The sequence below is a fragment of the Microcaecilia unicolor genome, chromosome 2 (genome assembly GCF_901765095.1).
Source record: "Microcaecilia unicolor chromosome 2, aMicUni1.1, whole genome shotgun sequence".
NCBI lineage: Eukaryota > Metazoa > Chordata > Amphibia > Gymnophiona > Siphonopidae > Microcaecilia > Microcaecilia unicolor.
In genome coordinates, this window is record NC_044032.1 from 602,044,493 (window position 1) to 602,067,502 (window position 23,010).

The 23,010-nt window shown below is 43.2% G+C and overlaps 1 protein-coding gene across 2 annotated transcripts in view; it reads left to right on the forward strand.

Moving 5' to 3' along the window:
• The window catches only part of FSTL5 (follistatin like 5), an 877,920-nt gene that overhangs the window by 697,401 nt on the left and 157,509 nt on the right, over positions 1–23,010 (forward strand). For both annotated transcript variants that reach the window (XM_030191590.1, XM_030191591.1), the window contains exons 9-10: positions 8,044–8,205; positions 21,876–22,010. In XM_030191590.1, coding sequence (XP_030047450.1) covers positions 8,044–8,205; positions 21,876–22,010 — 297 coding nt within the window. The remainder of the gene's footprint in view (positions 1–8,043; positions 8,206–21,875; positions 22,011–23,010) is intronic.

Below are 23,010 nucleotides of genomic sequence, written 5' to 3' on the forward strand. Positions count from 1 at the left end.
ATCCCCTTCTTCCCTCTGAGCACCCCCACCATCCCCAATTCCCTTCTCCCCTCTGAGCACCCCCACCATCCCCTTCTCCCCTATGAGCACTCCCACCCTCCCCAATCCCCTTCTCTGAGCACCCCCACCATCCCCAATCCCCTTCTCCCCTATGAGCACTCCCACCCTCCCCAATCCCCTTCTCCCCTCTGAGCACCCCACCATCCCCAATCCCCTTCTCCCCTATGAGCACTCCCACCCTCCCCAATCCCCTTCTCCCCTCTGAGCACCCTCCCCAATCCCCTTCTCCCCAATGAGCACCCCCACCCTCCCCAATCCCCTTCTTCCCTCTGAGCACCCCCACCATCCCCAATCCCCTTCTCCCCTCTGAGCACCCCCACCATCCCCAATCCCTTCTCCCCTATGAGCACTCCCACCCTCCCAATCCCCTTCTCCCCTCTGAGCACCCCCACCATCCCCAATCCCCTTCTCCCCTATGAGCACTCCCACCCTCCCCAATCCCCTTCTCTCTTCTGAGCACCCTCCCCAATCCCCTTCTCCCCAATGAGCACCCCCACCCTCCCCAATCCCCTTCTTCCCTCTGAGCACCCCCACCATCCCCAATCCCCTTCTCCCCTCTGAGCACCCCCACCATCCCCTTCTCCCCTATGAGCACTCCCACCCTCCCCAATCCCCTTTTCCCCTCTGAGCACCCCCACCATCCCCAATCCCCTTCTCCCCTATGAGCACTCCCACCCTCCCCAATCCCCTTCTCCCCTCTGAGCACCCTCCCCAATCCCCTTCTCCCCAATGAGCACCCCCACCCTCCCCAATCCCCTTCTCCCCTCTGAGCACCCCCACCATCCCCAATCCCCTTCTCCCCTCTGAGCACCCCACCATCCCCAATCCCCTTCTCCCCTATGAGCACTCCCACCCTCCCCAATCCCCTTCTCCCCTCTGAGCACCCCCACCATCCCCAATCCCCTTCTCCCCTATGAGCACTCCCACCCTCCCCAATCCCCTTCTCCCCTCTGAGCACCCTCCCCAATCCCCTTCTCCCCAATGAGCACCCCCACCCTCCCCAATCCCCTTCTTCCCTCTGAGCACCCTCACCAATCCCCTTCTCCCCTCTGAGCCCCCCCCCCCTCTGTCGAGAGGCCTGAGCCCTCTTCACCCTAAAGCCATCACACTGCTTTTTTTTTTTTTTTTAATCCGTGCAGCGATGCAGGCAGCGCCTCGCGTCTGCCCTGCATGAACTGAAACGAGGAAATCGTTTTGCTGACGTCGGGCCTTCCCTCGCTTGTTGTCCCACCCTCTTTTGAGGTAACTTCCTATTTCCTCGAGGGCGGGACAACAAGCGAGGGAAGGCCCGACGTCAGCATAGCGATTTCCTCTTTTCAGTTCGTGCAGGGCAGACGCGAGGCGCTGCCTGCATCGGCGATCGCTGCATGGATTAAAAAAAAAAGCTGTCGGCTCTCGCGGAGCACCCCCCACCCGCTGACACCCAGGGCGGACCGCCCCCACCGCCCCCCCCTTGGTACGCCACTGGGTCTGTGCCCTGAAAAAGGCAGGTACAAATCAAGGTAAGGTATACACATATGAGTTTATCTTGTTGGGCAGACTGGATGGACCATGCAGGTCTTTTTCTGCCGTCATCTACTATGTTACTATGTTTAGGCCGTTTTTTCTGTGTTAGGTGTGTGGTAGAACCTAGTGTAGTTTGTAAAAGGGGGCCATAAGGTATTTTTATCATTAGGTGGATGTATAGCTCACTACAGAGATTTGGCAGTGTTTTTTTTTAGAAAACTTGTCTACTTTTTGTATTTGGGTATGGTATAATTGTATTTGTGGTTTTATGTCTTCTTTCATTACGGGGCCCTTTACCAAGCTGCAGTAAAAGGTGGCCTTATTGCATCCTTACGCAGGTCTTTTCTGAGCAGGAAGGCCATTTTTTTCCATTGGGGTAAATGGCTGAATTTCCTATTTTTTTGTATTAATGTCCACGTGCTAATTTTGCCATTAGCACATGGCTATTAGTATAGATTAGCGCATGAGCCATTATCACTACTTCATGATGTAGGTGGTAAGGGCTCACTTGCTAAGCACATCCTAATCGGTTAGTGCACAGCAATATATCTACACTGATTTGCACAGAATATGCCCACTCTCTGCACCCCCTCCTCAAAATAAACTTTATCTTTGAGTATGTGGGTAGCGGGCGCATATCTTGAAATTGCTGCAGGATGCCCCAGCATGGTCTGTGGTATGCCATTTTTTGTACAAAGGCCACTTAGACTTAAAAAAAAATGTTTTATAATCATTTTGTTCTTTTTTTCTTGTAAATTTCAAAATCTTTAATAGAACAAAAATAAATAAATAAAATTCAAGCCAGCAGGAAATTGCACTGTACCTTTGCTCTTCATTTTTTGAATGGTATTTTATTTTCGAACATGTTGTACCTGGAGGAGTAGCCTAATAAAGAGCTTGGCTAAGAGCCAGGAAATCCAGGGTTCATTTCCCAACGATGGCACTTGTGATCATGGATGAGTCAGTCCCTAATGTATAACCTTAGGGGCCCATTTAGAAAGTGGCAGTAAGCACTAACGCACTAAGGTACTACCAAGGGATGCGCTCAAACCAGGGGCGTATCTGAACTTCAATGGTAGGGGGGGGCAGAGCTGAGGAGAGGGGGCACATTTTAGCCTCCCCCCCCCCGGCGGCACTGACCCCCCCCCCCCCCGCTGAAGACGAAGACGACGCCACCACTCCCCCCCGCCTGACTACTTTAAACCCCCTCCTCCCGCCGTCGCGCCTCACCTCCCTTTGCTGGCGGGGGCTGGCCCGCCAGCCGAAGTCTCCGTCCTTCCTTCCGTCACTCTGCCGTCATGCCTCACTTCCCTTTGCTGGCGGGGGACCCCAACCCCCACCAGCTGAAGTCTCCGTCCTTCCTTCGTTTGGGTTTGGTGGTTTCTGACGTCCTGCACGCTGCACGTTGTACGTGCGTGCGTACAGGACGTCAGAAACCACCAATCTCAAACAAAGGAAGGAAGGAAGGACGGAGACTTCGGCTGGCGGGGGTTGGGGTCCCCCGCCAGCAAAGGGAGGTGAGGTGCAACAGCGGAGTGACGGCAGGAGGAGGGGGGTTGAGAGTGTCATTGGTAAGGGGGTCCAGGGGCAAATCTGCGGGGGCCAGGCCCCTGTGGCCCCATAGCAGATACGCCCCTGGCTCAAACATCCTGCAATAGTTCTGGGAGAGTGTTTGGAGGTGAAGAATAGGCATGATGTGCGCTAATTGGGTAGTGCAGGTAAATTGCCGTGTGCTTCCCAATTAGCGCGGGGTTAGTGTGGGAGCCCTTACCGCCTTGTAAATAGGTGGCGGGGCGGTTCCACATTCTAAATGTCACGTGCTAATTGGGAATATGGCTATGAATGGAAAAATAGAAATTGTGTCTACTTTACTGCCGTGCTAAAAGTGGCCTCAGTGCGTGGGATAAAAAGAGTGCAGGCCACATTTTAGTGTGGCTTACTAAAAGGTTTCCTTAGATTGTAAGCCCTCCAGACATAAGGAAATACTGTCACTAATGGCCACATAGCAAGTGCTTCACTTGCTGCATGGCAATTTCTTAAAAAAAAAAAAAAAAACTACCTTTTACCCACTGCAGTAAAAGTGGGCCTCAGCGTGCATTAGAAACATGGGTTGATGCCAGCGTAGGCCCCCTTTTGCCTCAGCTTGGTAAAAGGGGCTCACAGTGCATTACATAATACTCTTCGCGAGTTGTGCATGCAAATTCTTTTTATTGCCAATTAGCGCTCATTATTATTCATTAAGACCTGTTATCAACACTGATTAGCTTGTTAAGCCAATTAAGTTACTTGTGTTGTCATAGAATACGGTTGGATTTCAGCACGGAACACTAAGTGCGATACATAGAATCCAGGAGAATGGGACCATCTCTATAACCTGGCACCTAGATGTAGGAACCACAATGCGGCACACTTAGTGCAAATTCAATAATGACAGGCATGCTTAAACTGTTATGCAATACTAGTGCAAAGTCATGTTTGTGTGCTAAAATGTAGGCATGCCACCTATGGCAGTTCAGTTGCTGGTAGACATTTTAACATATAATTGTGCTATGCAATGTGTGCAACAAATAGAATTCTATAACTTGTGCATATCATTTGGCAACACACCCATGGCTCATTCATGCTCCACTCATGTGTATGCCCCCTGGCAATTACAGGCTAATGGGCTTTTTTACTACAGGACATTAAGCCTTCAATACACACTTAGCCTGTGCCAACAGGCTACCACAAAACACATTAAAGTGTTTTACAGTATTATGCTTGTTAGCTTGGTATCATATGTATTACCTATTTTTTGAAAATATTTTTGGGAGAAGACATGTAATGGGCGTAGAGTAGGTTCTCCTGTATTATCCAGCTAGTGCATTATGATTGGTGTATAGTGAAAAGTACTACCAAATACATTTTTTGGCAGTTACTGCATGTGAATAACAACATTAGTGCTTGCCCTGCACAAAAAAAGTAAGAAATGCCCTACAGAGTGCTATGTTAAATCTGGGTTTAATATGTGGGAAAGTCCTGCTTAGAACTTGCTAAACCCAGATTATATTGCATTTACTAAAAAGGGCTTCTTTGTGACTTTGATGAGGGCTTTCACATTTGGTGTATTTTTTTCCTCTTTCTTTTATTGGGTATTTGTTGCCTGCTATCATTGTAAGATGAGTGCTCCTGGTGTCATTCTGTCTCAAGGTTTATCAGTTTTTGTCAGGGTTTGCATTAAAGGAGTGACTGTGTATGGTATCATAGAGGAGGGACCATGGTATGTGATGATCAGTAGCCTGGGTACACAGGTAAGCTAGGAGTATGCTGCACACAGTCTGTTTAATAGGTTTATTGGCATATAAGCAGTGGAATAGAGTGGGCTACAGGGATCTACGACCCTACTAATATTTTGTCAAACACAACATTAACAATTGAAGAACCTGGGGACAGAGTCTGGGATTGGTTTGCTTGGTCCCTCCAACCAAAAACATGTGCTGCTGCCCCTGGATTGGTAAGGTGACATCAATGATTGGGATGAATATTAAGGTAGAATTCATGATAGCAAGAAAAAGCATTGTAATGTTGGTCATATCAGAAAGGGAGGGGGGCTGATTCAGGACAGCAGTAAGAACATGGAAATAAAGAAAAGTAAGATTCCATTATTAAGCCTCAGTAAGCAGAAGGATGAGGAGAGCAGAAGAGGAAGTGGGAATATGGCAGAAAGGCACGAGAGGAGTTCTGAAGTATGTAGCAGAAGCAGAGCCAGGTTGACGGCGCGGGGGGAGCGAGAGCGGACTTCTGCCGGCGCTGGCGCACATTTTCAATGCAACACTGAGAAAAAAAAATAGGCACCAGAGCTGGCAGAACTCCGTTTGCGGGAGCGGCCGCTCCCCTGGCACCCCCCCTGGCTACGCCATTGGTATGTAGGGGTGTCTGACATCAGTAGCCATAATTGCAAATAGACTAGGAGAAGGCATGACCAAGTACCAATGGTGCTGAGTTAAGTCTAGAAGAGAAGAATCCTGGAATATGCTTGTGGGAAACTGGGATGAATGAGCCTATTTCAGGTCAGGCTCACTAGCTTGTAGGTTCAGCAAGATTTATTTTCATATTAATTGGTCAGCAAAACAGAAATTAGGAACAAATGTCTTTACTTCGCTATTAACACAGTCCTTTGCCAGGAGTTAGCTTCAACTTGACAGCAATTAATCAAATTAATCAATTAGTCAGTAAAAGAAAGCAGGAATTAGCTAGCTTCACTCTATCATTTAGACAGTCCTTAATTATTTCTGTCGAAAAACTGTTCAAAGCACATACATGAAACAAAAGTAATCCAGTAAACAAAAACAAATGCAAAGATAACAATAATAGCAATAACAATTAGTATTTATATACTACCTCAACCCAAAGTTCTTGGTGGTTTTTGCAATAAACGTAATACACTGTAGGTAATGCAACCAATCAGCATACATATAAATAATAAATAATGAAGAAGAGCCTTCAATATATTTAGAGAATAGCAATGTTTTTAGAAATGTGCAAAATTTCAAGAATTTCAAAGTAAAGGGATGGATGCTTTCAACATTAATTTTCTTTCAGTACTGCTGTGGAATATCACTGTAGGGACTGCTCCTGGAGGTATCTCTAATTATTGTTCTGCTTTATTCCAGTTTTTATTTCTTCCCTTCCAAATACTGTGGACACAATTTGGAAAAAAATTGTTTGTAGTTACTGATTTGCTTTTATGAATTTCTGACTTTTCTGTTTTGAAATGTGGTGTGATTTTGAAATGCCAGAAAAAATAATATCGCTGCCCAGAAGGCAAGAGGCAAGAGAGAAATTTGAATGCAATTCAGGCAGGTCATAGGAATCTTTCTAAGGCATATTCATTATGAATATCTTGAAAACCTTACTAGTTTACTAGTTGAGAACCACTCTACTCCATGATGCATAGTTTGGAATTTGAAAATTATCAACAATGAATATCCACCTTATCAGCTAAATGTTGCTTTGTACAGTGAAAGATGATTAAAACTGAGATTTAAACAAATAATCAGGGAATTCCTATATTCTTTTTTTTTTCTGTCAGGCTCACAAGAGGGGTATGTCATCACACATCACTGGGCACAATAGCTCTCCCATAGCTCACTGTAAAGTTCTGAGCATGTGTTGTCCTTCCCCATACACAGCAGTTTCCTTAGTTTCTCAGTTTTGTTATGAGGTGCTGCAGAACACAGGTCAAAACAAAACCCACCTGGAAAGTCTTCTACTTCTCTTTCATACTTGCATTTTTTAAAACACATAGATTAATTGAAATCTGTGCCATGGTGTCCCCACAGGCAAGGGTAATAACCCTTTTTGATCCATTGAATGGCTTTGAACAATGTAGGTCACAATCCAACATTTTATGTGGGTAAATACATTTTTGCCTAGGTAAAAACCCTGAATAGTACCCAGCCCACTCAGTGTGGATAAAAGCAGGCACATTATTTCACAGTGTACAGATGTTTACTTGCATGATAAAAGCTGAGAAACTATATTTGAATGAATCTGGAAACCAGTTCAAGCCACTCTAAGCTTTAAAGCCAACCCATAACATTGAAGCGAAGCACTATTCTGTTTGAGATGTTAACATCTGCTGACTTTTGTCCAGGTTTGTATACTCTACTGCCACTGTTTTATACTGTTTTATGTTCTCTTAAGCTTCCGCAGCTGGCATCTTAATTAGACAACTGCAACAATCAGTACTGTTTTCATTTGTACATTTTTGCTTGTATGTCCTTTGAAAATAATAATGGTTTAGAAATGAAAAAGGAAAAGCTGCGGAATTAGGCTAGGAGAGTGAAAGTAGATGTGGAGATTTAATCTCATACTTTTGTGCCCCCTTCAAGTAGGTGCAAGGTGCTACCAAAATACCTGAATCCCATTCTTGCTGCGATTTTTTTTTTCAAATGGGGATTTTTCATTTCAAATAAGCTTCTAAGCTCTTGGTGAAAATTCAAAACTTCCTTGACGGAAGACAACTTTTGGATGAATTTACCATAGGGGAGCTGAAAACTCTTGTCCTTCTGCAGATAACAGTAGCTGTTCTGGTTCACAGCATGGACTTTTTCACCCAGAGGCAGATCAAGAAGCAGGGGAAGAGTGAAGCTAGTTCATAGTGCGTAGGGTGTCATTTTGCAATTCCCTCTTGTGATCTCAACATTGATTTTGACCCTACTGCAAAGCAGTTTCAATATCTTCAGCCACTGATATATTTGTTTTGTGAACCACCCCTGCATTTTCAAAGTGAAACTATTCATGGTTTCCCCTTTACCCCTCTGAGACTTCAAGAGAATGTTCAGTGTGCCCATGGGCATACAATATCCTGTGGAGTTTAAAATTGTCTCCATTAATGTATGAGGTCTGTAGTACATGTTATAACACGTGCTATTTGGACTGCTTATTTCTTGTTCAAAGTCTAATATTCTGTTGCTGTACTTTCTCTCTGTTTAGTTCCACCGGTCATCCGAGTATACCCAGAAAGTCAAGCCAGAGAACCAGGTGTTACAGCTAGCCTTAGATGCCTTGCTGATGGTATTCCTAATCCAAAACTTTCTTGGCTAAAAAATGGAATTGACATCACTCCAAAGTTATCCAAACAGCTTACTCTACAAGGTAATTTGTAGATTATTATTTATATGACATTTTTATTTACAAGTGTTTAATCATATGCACGAACTTGGGCACATGCCTAATTTGCACACACAAGTTAACTGAATATTGAGCTAATTAGTTCTAATTGGCTTGTTAACAAGCAATTATTGGCACTAATTAGATTTAATTGAAACATGCATGTAAATTTAGGTGTCAGTAAAAAAAAACAGAGACACAGAAATGGGTGGAACAGGGGTGTTCCTACCATGTATGTGCATTGTTATAGAATATGAGGGATACGTGCCAAATTTAGGCACATACATTTGCACCACATTTCAGTTGGTACAAATAAGGAGAGAGTAATCCACCTAACTGGATGAACACTAACTCCCACGTAAAAATAACAGCACAGAAAGAGAGTGGGAAATGGACCAATGACTCCAGGAGAATGGGAGATAAGATTTAAAAGAACCACTTTATTCAATGACTCGACACAGAAAACTGTGTTTCGGCCAAAAGGCCTGCCTCAGGAGTTCGTTTTCTTTTATCATTCTGCAAAATTATGTGTCTATATATATTTATAATTTTGTATATGTATATATATGCTTTTACTCTAGTCTATCTCTTAACTATATATATACTGTTAGAGTTTTTTTTATGTATAATTTCTTATTATTGTTGTTTATTTGAACTTATGTTTTTAAATATTTATTGTTTTTAGACTCCTGAGGCAGGCCTTTTGGACGAAACAGTTTTCTGTGTCGAGTCATTGAATAAAGTGGTTCTTTTAAATCTTATCTCCCGTTCTCCTGGAGTCATTGGTCCATTTCCCACTCTCTTTCTGTGCAGTTGGTACAAATGCCATGCCTAAAGTTAGGCATGAGACCTGGGTTTAACTGCTATTCCATAAAATGCGTCTAACTTTAAGTGCAGCTCATAGAATAGCGCTTTTTCAGTGACAATGTTTTCACTGCCATATAGAGTTCACCCCATAATGCCAGTAGAAAGCATCTTAGATGTATCTTCTATTAGTAATTAGAAAAACAATTGTTAAAGTTGTTCTGAACATGACAACATTGAATGAGTTATGTTTTATGGAAAATTGCTAGGGAATTTTAGAAAAATAAATAAATTCTTTTGATTGTAAATTGTCTCATAGTGTATTTTGGGTACACTTATTAACAACCCCTGGGAAAATTCACAATAATTAGTCATAGATATATATTGTCTCTATTACTTGACTAATGCACTATCTTTAAATATTTAAATATACTACAACCACATCAATGTATACAATACATTTTTACAATTTTATTATGAAAACACCACTTATCTAACAATAAAACACTCTCTGCCCCACACTCTCACAGTGATCTCTCCTTATTATACATTTCCCAAATTGTTCATCCCCAGTACCATTCAGCAAAATCAGCTGTAGTTCATCGTACGTTATTCCAGATATCCAAGGCGATGGCCTGTTTCAACATGGGCCATGTTTCTTTTAATTACCCTCAATGTCTTTTCCGTTTCAATCTCCACAATTGGAAATGTCACACCTTGATAAATACATTCTTCAGCTTGCTTTTAAATCCTTATTGGTTTCTGAAAAGAAGTCATTGGTCCAAAGTGAAACGAAGAGAGACTGTGGACTGGTTGGCACTTGATTATCCACCACATCTCACATATCTTCCTGTCCCATACTTTCTGGGTCCCAACACAGGCCGTGTTTCTTTTAATTACTTCATCAGGAGACTTTTGACAATACATAATGCACAACATTACAATCTTATCTCCACCTCCATCATAGCTCTAATATAAAAACAACCTTTCTCTTACCATATCTGACCTCTAAACTCTGTTCAGTATACCTTGTGGAGCTCCCCAGACTGCAACACTTCTACCGTGTTTCCTGCTTCACACGATAGGGTGACTGACTGCCTGGCTCTTTTAAGTGGTCATCAATAATGACCAATCAACCTCTTTATTTAGTCCATAGGGCTCCACGGTGTTCCAATGATATATCAATGTCTGTTCCTTACGAACCAAGTGTTTTTCAATATTGCCCCTCCCACTCTCAATTAGAAACAATACAACAAACCGCAACTTCAAAATTGAATGATTACGCATCAACCAATGATTGACCAAAGGAGTATCCCTCTTCTGCAATCTTATATTGCTCAAATGTTGTGGTATTCACAGTTTTATTTTTCGTGTGGTCTCTCCAATGTACCACAACTGACATGGGCAACAAATGCCATACACCACATTGCTGGAATTACAATCCGTTTTCATTTGTAAATAAAACTGCTTCCCAGTGTTAGGAACCCTAACCTGGTTAACATTCATTGCATATTTACAGTACACACATTGTTGACAGGGACCATGTCCTTTAGCACCCTCGTTTATAGGTGATCTAGATCTCTTGTTACTAGATAAGATCTCCCCTATATTCCTATCTCTAGTACACGAGAAGCGAGGCTTCTCCAATAATCCTTTATGCAACCTCAACATTGGCCAATGCTTCAAAATGATTTTCTGAATTGAGTTTGTTTGTAAAAAGGCAACACACAATTTATATGTGGACTCTTTTCCTTAGTGGCTCTCTGTGATAGCCACTGTCATTGTGCATGTTTAGCTCACTTTTATGCTGATCAAATCACACCCTTAGGGTACCCTTGTTGCTGAAATCTACTTGACAGATCCGGCGAATGATTCATAAAATATACATCAGTAGAACATAATCTTGTTATACGCAGAAACTGTCCCACAGGAATACTCTCCTTTAGCTTCCTAGGGTGATGACTATCAAAGTGCAAAATGGTGTTCCTATCAGTGGGTTTTGGATAAGTACTGGTGACAAACCGATCATGCACATATTCCACATCAATATCTAAAAATTACACTGTGTTGCCCCGAGTCTGTGTTTCAAACTGAATATTGGGATCACACCTGTTTAAATACTCCTAAAATACATCCAACTCCTCTCCCGTACCTAACCAGATAGCAAACACATCATTGATGTACCTCTTTCACATTAGGATTTTATCCTTAAATTCTGAAGGGTACACAAACTGTGTCTCAAAATTTCCCATGTATAAACAGGCTACCGTGGGAGCCACTGTGGCTCCCATGGCAACCCCTCTCACCTGCAAGAAGTGCTGATCTGAAAACGTAAAATAATTCTTTTCTATGATTAGTGATGCCATTTGCATCAACAGTTGAATTAACGCACCCAATAGCTCCCGACCCTCCAATACCTGTTTAATAATTTGAAGAGCTGCTCCTTGTGGAATGCTCTTATATAATGCTGGGACATCTAGAGTCACCAATATGAATTTTTGATCATGAGCTATCTGAGTGGAAGCTAAATATTTCAACATGTCATTAGAATCCTTAACATAAGTCTGAATCTTAAATATTTCCGGTTGCAAATGAAAGTTTAGAAATTGAGACAAGGGCTCAAATAAAGACCCAATTCCAGAAACTATAGGACGGCTGGGGAGATTGTTCACTGACTTGTGGATCTTAGGAATAAAGTAACTATGTGGCACATTACCCTGCCTAGTTCACGCTGTTAGTTTCTCCCCTCCTACTTGCTTCTTTTATGCTTGCCTAAGCTTTTAAGTTTGTACTCTTATTTAATTCTCTGTAAGCCACATTGCGCCTGCATGAGTGGGAAAATGTGGGATATAAGTAACAAACAAATAAATAAATAAATAAATTAGGCGCTCTCCTAACCAAATACTTGTATTCTTTGGCCATTATAATACCCTGTGCATCTGCAGATAGCAATAATGCTAAAATAAATTGTAAGTATTCTACCGTAGGATCACCAGGAAGTCTCTGATAAAACGTTGTGTCCAATAATTGACGATTAGCCTCTTGAACATATTTCACATAGTCCTGAACTACAACCCCTCCGCACTTATCAGCTTTGGATATAACAATATCAGGGTCTAGTGTCAAATCTCTTAATGCTTACCTTTGTAAGTTGGTTAAATTACACTGCACAAACTCATGTTGTTGTTCCATATCCCCCACATCCTGAAGTACTAATCTCTGAAATGTTTCCACCACCGGATCAGTAGGACCAGGGCTTTTTTTGAAGGGGTACTTGGGGGTACTGAGTACCGGCACCTTTACTATTGTCTGCTAAAATTGACCCATGGTCCCCCACGTTTTAATGAAAGAGCTCAGGCCCTACACAAAAATTCTGCCTTGTCATAGATTCTGTGACTGGATGCAGAGGCCTGGCTATTGTGGGGTGGGTCCCTCAATGACCACCCCACCCCTGAAGGGTGGCCTGGCATTTGAGTACCGGCACCTTTTTTGCTAGAAAAAATGCACTGAGTAGGACCAGGGGGAACCCAAACCGAGGGTAATTTATACTGTGATGAAAAAGTAGAAGCTAAGGACTCCTGATCCATTTGCCCTTCATTGCTTAAATCAGCCTCATGTGACTCAAAATATTATAGTATATTCTTCTTGAAGCAATTAGGAAATCTGACATAGTCTTTGATATGTTTAACACAATGGGGACCTTTTACTAAACTACGTTAAGCATTTTTCCTAAATTCTAAAAGGGTGCTAAAGATTAGGTTCGCAAGAGTCATTTACATACATAACTAAGGGGCCCTTTTACTAAGGTGCGTAGATGCCTATGCACATCCAATGTGTGTCAAATTGGCACTACCAACTGGCTACTGCATGCCCCGGGCGATAATTCCATTTTTGGCACATGCCCAAAACACGCGGTAGAAAATATTTTCTATTTTCTACCTCGGGGCCCTTACCCGGCAGTAATCGGCAGTTGGCGTGCGCTGCTCACTTTCCACCCAGTTAGCATGTGAGACCTTAAGGTCTCAGGCCGAAAATGGACACATTCTGGTTTACATTTTGCCACACATCCATTTTCTGGCACATTAAAAACAAATCCCATTTTTTTTCCAGGCACTCTCAGGAAATAGACCAGCGTGTGTCCAAAACATGTGCCTACACCAGCGCAGGCCACTTTTGGGTGCGACTTAGTTAAAGGGCCCCTAAATTGGCTAACTGAAGCTAAACTGGCATTAAGTACCAATAATTGGTGAGAACAAGCACTAATTGTCACTAATTTGTAGTTATGCATGCATGTATATGACTTATGCTCTGATTCTATAAACTTAGCACCTAATTAATTGACACAGAGCTCTAAGCGGGGGTGTAGATGTGGTAGGGACATTGGAGAGTCAAGGAAATGCCAAGCAATTAGTTGTTAAGCTATTAAATACTTCCAATTTTATATGCATAACTGCCAGGATTTTGAAGCAAACATTTACACCAGCTCTTCACATAGTGTAATTGCTTGCGCCTAGAGTTACGTGCCAAAACACGCTTCCTTGCATAGCAAAAATAAGCAAGTGATTCAGCAGAAATAGGCACTTGCTTCTTTTTGCTATTGCAGGGCAATGCAGACTTATGCTATTATTCTATAATGGCAACTTTATATGATATTGTCATTATAGAATTAGTGCTCATATTAGCCCTCTCCTCAAGTCACTTCACTGGCTTCCTATCCGTTCCTGCATATAGTTCAAACTCCTCTTATTGACCTATAAGTGCATTCACTCTGCAGCTCCTCAGTACATCTCCACTCTCATCTCTCCCTACACTCCTCCCCAGGAACTCCATTCACTGGGTAAATCTCTCTTATCGGCACCCTTCTCCTCCACTGCTAACTCCAGACTCCGTTCCTTTTATCTTGCTGCACCATATGCCTAGAATAGACGTTTTGAGCTAGACTACTACTACTACTACTACTACTACTACTTAACATTTCTAAAGCGCTACTAGGGTTACTCAGCGCTGTACAATTTAACATGGAAGGACAGTCCCTGCTCAAGGAGCTTACAATCTAAAAGACAGGTGTACAATCTAAAGACGAGTGTACAATCTAAAAGACAAGTGTAGAGTCAATCTGATAGGGCATACTATATTTACCGAAAGGTTAGGTGCCGAAGGCAGTATTGAAAAGGTGAGTTTTAAGCAGAAATTTGAAGATGGGTAGGGAGGGGGCTTGGCGTAGGGGTTGAGGAAGATTGTTCCAGGCATAGGGTGAAGCAAGGCAGACTGAGCGGAGCCTGGAATTGGCAGTGGTGGAGAAGGGTACTGTTTTTATAGCAAATAGCTACAGTGGAAATTGAACCGACTTCGCCAGGATCAAGGTCTGCTGCACTAACCACTAGGCTACTCCTCTACTGCACACAAGATGTGCCCCAAATGACTAGAGGACCACTGGAGGGACTCGGGGATCACCTCCCATTACTCCCCCAGTGGTCACTATCCCCCTCCCACCCTCAAAAAATGCCAGCATCAGATATTATACTCAGGTCAATTAGAATAGAAATTAAGTCCCTGGAGTAGTCTAGTAGTGATGCAGTGCACTGCAGACAGGTGGACCCAGGCTTCTACCTCCCCCTACTTGTTACACTTGTGGAGGAAACTGTGAGCCCTCCAAAACCCATCAGAAGCCCACTGTACCCACATATTGGTGCTCCCTTCACCTGTAAGGGCTATGGTACTGGTGTACAGTTGGGAGTAGTGGGTTTTGGGGGGCTCAGCAGACAAGGTAAGGGAGCAATGGTCAGAAGTGTACATAAGTATTGCCATACTAGGAAAGACCAAAGGTCCATCAAGCCCAGCATCCTGTTTCTAACAGTGGCCAATCCAGATCACAAATACCTGGCAAGATCCCAAAAAGTAGAAAACATTTTATACTGCTTAGTGGATTTTCCCCAAGTCCATTTAATAACGGTCAATGGATTTTTCCTTTAGGAAGCCGTCCAAACCTTTGTTAAACTCCGCCAAGCTAACCGCCTTTACCACATTCTCTGGCAATGAATTCCAGAGTTTAATTACACGTTGAGTACCTGGGAGCATTTTATAAAGTCCACTGCAGTGCCCCCAAGGATGCCCTATTGCTTTCCTGGGATGTCATTTTTTTCCACTATTCTACCTGATGCCAAGTTTTCTATTTTTTTTAATAACATCTGAGCCTTGTGTCTATTGTTTATCAGTAGATTTGGGCTTTGAATTCAGATCTGTAGATGAAAAGGAGGTCTCATTACATATATCTAAATACCAGAGTGGTTTCCATGTGAAAATGCCGCACGTGCAGAGACTTGTTGACTTCTTTTAAATCTAGGATAGGCCGAAAAGACCCTCCTTTTCGCGGCACCACGAAGTAAATGGAGTAACTGGCCAATATGATTTAACCAGGCAGGAACCTACTCTGCCCAGTTAAATTGCTTTGAATGTCAACCACTCAGTTTATATGGCTCAGATTAAACTTATGTACTTTACAACACTGTATAATGTTCTCTGTGCAATGATTTAGATTAAGTGCTGTCTTACATCTTAACAGCCCCATAGGGATCATCCATTAAATGATATCAACATAGATAAAACAGTAATACAGAACTGTGAGATTAAATTTCTCAGCAGACACAAATATTAAACAAGATGGGTGCTAAAATTTATCATTAAGGAACATTACAGCAAAACTGCCGCTCCGCAGATAGAACAGTTATGTAATACTGGCTTCCGTATATTAAAAATTAAGGAAATTAGGTAGAAATCATCCCACCAATCTCAAATTCGTTAAATGGAACTGTAAAATAGTAAGGTTAGTGCATCAAAGGTAGCTGTAAAATTTAATAAAATTATTAAAAAAAAATCAATCAAGACGTTTAGCTAAGTCTAAACACAGATAGTAATGTGGAGGGGGATAATCGAATGGGGGCGCCCATCTCTAATGATGGCCCGTAAAGGGGCAGGGCAACCCGTATTATCGAAACAAGATAGACGTCCATCTTTCGTTTTGATAATACGGTCGGGGACGCCCAAATCATGAAATTTAGGTCGACCTTAGAGATGGTTGTCCCCGGTTTTCGGTGATAATGGAAAGCAAGGACGCCCATCTTAGAAACGACCAAATCCAAGCCATTTGGTCATGGGTGGAGCCAGCATTCGTAGTGCACTGGTCCCACTAACTGAATGGAAAAAGCCCTTCCCTTACCGATCCGGAAAGGAATGGGCATGCATGAAGGAAATTGCATGCAAATGAGCTGCTCGCTGTTAGCTCATTTGCACACGATTTCCTTCTTAAGGAGGGCAGTTCAGGACGTCCTTCCCTGCACCTCCAAAATGTGGATGTTTCTGTGAGATGGATGTCCATGCCTTTGCTATGCCTCTGACACCCTCTTTTTTCATTTGCATTTTGAATCACAAGTAGCAGCAGTAGGATTTAAACCTACCACCTCTAGATTGCAAAACCAGTACTCTAACCACTAGGCCACTCTGCCACTCCTCCACGCTACTCCACTCCCTTCTAATTTGGCCATCCCTGTGGGGGGCAATTGAAGACGTCCCAAATGTTTGAAAGGACGTCCACGCCTTTGTTATGCCTCTGCTGACACACACATACCCCCCCAGGGACGTGCATACTGCCCCTCCCCCCACAGGGATGGCCAAATTTCAAGGGAGTGGCATGGAGGAATGGCAGAGTGGCCTTGTGTTTAGAGCACTGGTCTTACAATCTAGAGGTGGCTGGTTCAAATCCCACTGCTGCTACTTGTGATCCTAAATCCAAATAAATAAAGATGGTGTCAGAGGCATAGTAAAGGCATGGATGTCCTTCTCACAGAAACATCCACATTTTGGACGTCCTCCACTGCACTGTCAGGGACTGAGGCATAGCGAAGGACATACTCTTAAAAAAAAGACAAAAGTTTTGAAGTTGTTTTTTTCGGGTAGGAGGTGGTTAGTGACCACTGGGGAAGTCAGGGGAAGTCATCCCCGATTCCCTCTGGTGGTCATCTGGTCAGTTCGGGCACCTTTTTGATGCCTGGTCGTGAACAAAAATGGCCCAAGTAAAGTCGGCCAAATGCTTGTGAGGGACGCCCTTCTTTTTTCCATTATTGGCCGAGGACGCCCATCTGTTAACCATGCCCCCATCCCGCGTTTGGTACACTGCCAAAACGCCCCCTTGAACTTTGGTCGTCCCCACAATGGAAAGCAGTTGAGGACGCCCAAAATCGGCTTTCGATTATGCTGATTTGGGCGACCTAAGGGGAAGGACGCCCATCTCCCGATTTGTGTCAGAAGATGGACGCCCTTCTCCTTCGAAAGTAAACAGGATAGTAACGTAGTAGATGACGGCAGAGAAAGACCTGTATGGTCCATCCAGTCTGCCCAACAAGATAAACTCATATGTGCTACTTTATGAGTATACCTGACCCTGATTTGTATCTGCCATTTTCAGGGCACAGACCGTAGAAGTCTGCCCAGTACTAGCTCCGCCTCCCACCACCGGCACTGCCACCCAATCTCCGCTAAGCTTCTGAGGATAAATTCCTTCTGATCAGGATTCCTTTATGTTTATCCCATGCAATTTTGAATTCTGTTACCATTTTCATCTCCACCACCTCCCGAGGGAGGGCATTCAAAGTATCCACCACTTTCTCCGTGAAAAAATACTTCCTGACATTTTTCCTGAGTCTGCCCCCCTTCAATCTCATTTCATGTCCTCTAGTTCTACCGCCTTCCCATCTACGGAAAAGGTTCGTTTGCGGATTAATACCTTTCAAATATTTGAACGTCTGTATCATATTACCCCTGTTTCTCCTTTCCTCCAGGGTATACACGTTCAGGTCAGCAAGTCTCTGCTCTCATACGTCTTGTAACGCAAATCCCATACTATTTTTGTAGCTTTTCTCTGCACCGCTTCAATTCTTTTAACATCCTTAACAAGATACAGCCTCCAAAACTGAACACAATACTCTAGGTGGGGCCTCACCAATGACTTATAGAGGGGCATCAACATCACCTTTCTTCTGCTGGTTACACCTCGCTCTATACAGCCTAGCAATCTTCTGGCTGCGTCCACTGCCTCAGATACTATCACCCCAAGATCCCTCTCCCCGTCTGTACATATCAGACTCTCACCACCTAACACATACATCTCCCGCAGATTTCTACTCCCTAAGTGCATCACTTTGCTTTTCTTTGCATTGAATTTTAATTGCCAAACCTTAGACCATTCTTCTAGCTTCTGCAGATCCTTTTTCATGTTTTCCACTACCTCCGGGGTGTCCACTCTGTTACAAATCTTGGTATCATCCGCAAAAAGGCAACCTTTAACTTCTAAGCCTTTGGTAATGTCACTCACAAATATATTAAACAGAATTGGCCCTAGAACCGATCCCTGAGGCACTCCACTACTCACCTTACCCTCATCTGAGGGAATTCCATTAATCACCACCTCTGGTGTCTGTCCGTCAACCAGTTCCTAATCCAGTTCACCATGTCGGGTCCTATCTTCAGCCTGTCAAGTTTATTCATGAGCCTCCTGTGGGGAACCCTGTCAAAAGATTTGCTGAAATCTAAGTAGATTACATCTATAGCACGTCCATGATTCAGTTCTCCGGTCACCTAGTCAAAGAATTCAATGAGATTCGTTTGGCACGATTTACCTCTGGTAAAACCATGTTGTCTTGGATCTTGCAACTTATTGGCTTCCAGGAAATTCACTATCCTTTCCTTCAGCATCGCTTCCGTTACTTTTCCAATAACCGAAATTAGGCTTACCGGCCTGTAGTTTCCATCTTCTTCCCTATCACCACTTTTGTGAAGAGGGACAACATCCCACGGAACCTCTCCCGTCTCCATGAACTTCATCTAAGCGTATACTAAATATCTTGCATAGATTTACGTGCAGTATTTAGAATATGCTTAGGTGTAATTGCCTAATGTGTGATTAATTGCAGGATTATTCAAGACTCAGCTCTTTCTTGAATTTGTATCAAATGGGTTTTAGAAGGCACTTTACTGCTGAATAAATCTTGCAAGATTTATCATAGTAACATAGTAACATAGTAGATGACGGCAGAAAAAGACCTGCATGGTCCATCCAGTCTGCCCAAGACAAACTCATATGTGTATACCTTACCTTGAATTGAATTTGTACCTGTCCTTTTCAGGGCACAGACCATATAAGTCTGCCCAGCAGTATTTCCCGCCTCCCAACCACCAGTCCCGCCTCCCATCACCGGCTCTGGTACAGACCGTATAAGTCTGCCCTCCCCTATCCCTGCTTCCCAACCACCACCCCCTCTTCCCCCCACCTGCTCCGCCACCCAATTTCAGCTAAGCTTCTGAGGATCCATTCCTTCTGCACAGGATTCCTCTATGCATATCCCATGCATGTTTGAACTCCGTTACCGTTTTCATCTCCACCACCTCCCGCGGGAGGGCATTCCAAGCGTTCACCACCCTCTCCGTGAAAAAATACTTCCTGACATCTTTCTTGAGTCTGCCCCCCTCCAATCTCATTTCATGTCCTCTCGTTCTACCGCCTTCCCATCTCCGGAAAAGATTAGTTTGCGGATTAATACCTTTCAAATATTTGAACGTCTGTATCATATCACCCCTGTTCCTCCTTTCCTCCAGGGTGTACATGTTCAGGTCAGCAAGCCTCTCTTCATACGTCTTGGAACGTAAATCCCATACCATCCTCGTAGCGTTTCTTTGCACCACTTCCATTTTTTTAACATCCTTCGCAAGATACGGCCTCCAAAACTGAACACAATACTCCAGGTGGGGCCTCACCAATGTCTTATACAGGGGCATTAAAACTTCCTTTCTTCTGCTGGTCACTCCTCTCTCTATACAGCCTAGCAATCTTCTAGCTACGGCCACCGCCTTGTCGCACTGTTTCGTCACCTTCAGGTCCTCAGATACTATCACCCCAAGATCCCTCTCCCCGTCCGTGCCTATCAGACTCTCCCCGCCTAACACATACGTCTCCCTTGGATTTCTACTCCCTAAGTGCATCACTTTGCATTTCTTCGCATTGAATTTTAATTGCCAAACGTTAGACCATTCTTCTAGCTTCTTCAGATCTTTTTTCATGTTTTCCACTCCCTCCGGGGTGTCCACTCTGTTGGAAATCTTGGTGTCATCCGCAAAAAGGCAAACTTTACTTTGTAACCCTTCAGCTATGTCACTCACAAATATATTGAACAGAATCGGCCCCAGCACCGATCCCTGAGGCACTCCACTACTCACCTTTCCCTCCTCCGAGCGAACTCCATTCACCACCACCCTCTGGCGTCTGTCCGTCAACCAGTTCCTAATCCAGTTCACCACTTCGGGTCCTATCTTCAGGCTGTCTAGTTTATTTAAGAGCCTCCTGTGGGGAACCGTGTCAAAAGCCTTGCTGAAATCTAAGTAGATGACGTCCATAGCACGTCCTTGATTTAATTCTCCTGTCACCCAGTCAAAGAATTCAATGAGATTCGTTTGGCACGATTTCCCTTTGGTGAAACCATGTTGTCTCGGATCTTGCAACTTATTGGCTTCCAGGAAATTCACTATCCTTTCCTTCAGCATGGCTTCCATTACTTTTCCAATAACCGAAGTGAGGCTTACCGGCCTGTAGTTTCCAGCTTCTTCCCTATCCCCACTTTTGTGAAGAGGGACCACCTCCGCCGTTCTCCAATCCCTCGGAACCTTTCCCGTCTCCAAGGATTTATTAAACAAGTCTTTAAGAGGACCCGCCAGAACCTCTCTGAGCTCCCTCAGTATTCTGGGGTGGATCCCGTCCGGCCCCATGGCTTTGTCCACCTTTAGCTTTCCAAGTTGTTGATACACACTCTCTTCTGTGAATGGCGCTCTATCCACCTCATTCTCAGGTGTACTTTTGCCAGTCCCTCTCGGTCATAACTTTTGGCACCCTATATAAAGTGAGGGAGTATGTGATAACATTTATGCATGCATTATACACATGGAGGCCTGATATTCAGCGGGCCTATCTTTGGACGCCATGAACTTAACCGGCCAGCACTGAATATTAACTTAGCTGGTTAAGTTTAAACTAGGCCCAAAAAATGGATTTTCAATGCTGGTCACTAGAAATTGCCAAAAAAGTAAACAGGATGCTAGGAATTATTAGGATAGGGATGCAAAATAAGACCAAGGGCCCTGTTTACTAAGGTGCATTAGCATTTTTAACATGCCTACAATTATCGTGCACAATAACCATGTAAGCATCTACAGGGATATTGTAGGCACATACAAGGTAAACATGCATACATTCTAGAGTCTGTTCATTATAGAGGATAGCAATAAAATGCTTGTCATTTAGCCTAGCTCTCTCTGGCCTATGAATAGCAACTGTCATAAAAGTGTCTATTTGATATGCAACTACAATATGCAGATCCACTTATTTCTTCTTATTAAGTGGGAAAAAGGACCTCAGATATCGCAAGATGTTTTAACAACCACTCTTCATTGTGGCTACACAACACATCTTTAGCAATGACTCAATCATTGGTTCACAAAACCTCGTAGTGAAAATTTCATAATAACACCATTATTTAATTTCATTTGCAATTTCACTGTGCAATATTCTTTTTTCTTTCATTATTTCCTATATCTTTCCACTATTCAAAGTTATGTTTCAAGCTTTATGAGGATTAGACACCAGCGTAAGTATATAGTATGCAGAAATTAGTACATTTCATAGACTGTGCATAAATCATGAATTCGCCCATGCTCTGCCCAAAAGCCAGTAGAATGTACACCAGTTTAGTATAAGTAACTTGGTGCAAATTCTTGTACAAAAATATCTAAAAATGCATGATTTCTTTCAGCAAATGCTAGTGAAGTTCATATAAGCAATGTGCGCTATGAAGACACGGGGGCCTATACCTGCATTGCTAAAAATGAAGCAGGAGTGGATGAAGACATATCTTCACTTTTCGTGGAGGACTCTGCACGAAAAACCCGTAAGTAGCAGTGATGTTAATTCAGAAGAAGACGGTTTTGCACAGGAAGATGGAGAATTTTGATAATTTTACAAGTAGTCTGAATTTGAGATTGTTAAATTGTCTTTACGCTACTACTAAGCTTCCCTGTGAGTTTTTTTTTTCATACATTTGTTAAGGAATTTTTGAAGTTCCAGAAGCACTTTTTCCTCCTCTCCGGAGAATTTATTATTTGTAAAAAGAAGTACAAGTGAAGAGGAGGAGGAACAGGATATTGAAATGTCTGCTGATATCCTAGACCTTATTGGATTACTAGAGTAATCCCTAGGTACTATTAAGATGAGCAATGTTGTTTATGTTTTTTGTATTTGTTCTAGACAAAGGGGCTGTTCTGCAGTTGCTTTTTCATCATCAGGAGGTTACGTTTTTGGGTAGGAATGAATAGCTATTTTCTAATGTGTGTATATGGACTCAGGATAGAAGATAGCAAGGACTTTGTGAGCTATGTCACACAGGGTGCAAGGAAAGTGGGGGCACCAAACCTGTACCCTGTCCATTGCTTCCCTTGCTTGTCCATACCACTCTTGGAGGAGCAGGTGCACTAACAGGCATGTCACACAGCATGCGTTTCTGGTTCAAGTCCACACTGTCTTTGTCACCATACTCAATACATTGCCTGAATTTAGCCATATAAAAGGGGGAGGGGCAGGAACAGGAGAGGTCTAGGGCATTGCCATAAACTGTACAGATAGGGTCAGATTCTATATATGGCACCACAAAAATCAGTAGTGAAAAAGCACTATTCTATAAGGGGTCCTTTTTCAAAGGTGTGCCGAAAAATGGCCTGTGGTAGTGTAGGCATGGGTTTTGGGTGTGCACTGATCCATTTTTTAGCACGCCTGTAAAAAAGACCTTTTTTTGCCGAAAATGGACGTGCAGCAAAATGAAAATTGCCTTGCATCCATTTTGAGTCTGAGACCTTACCACCAGCCATTGACCTAGCAGTAAGGACTCACGCAGT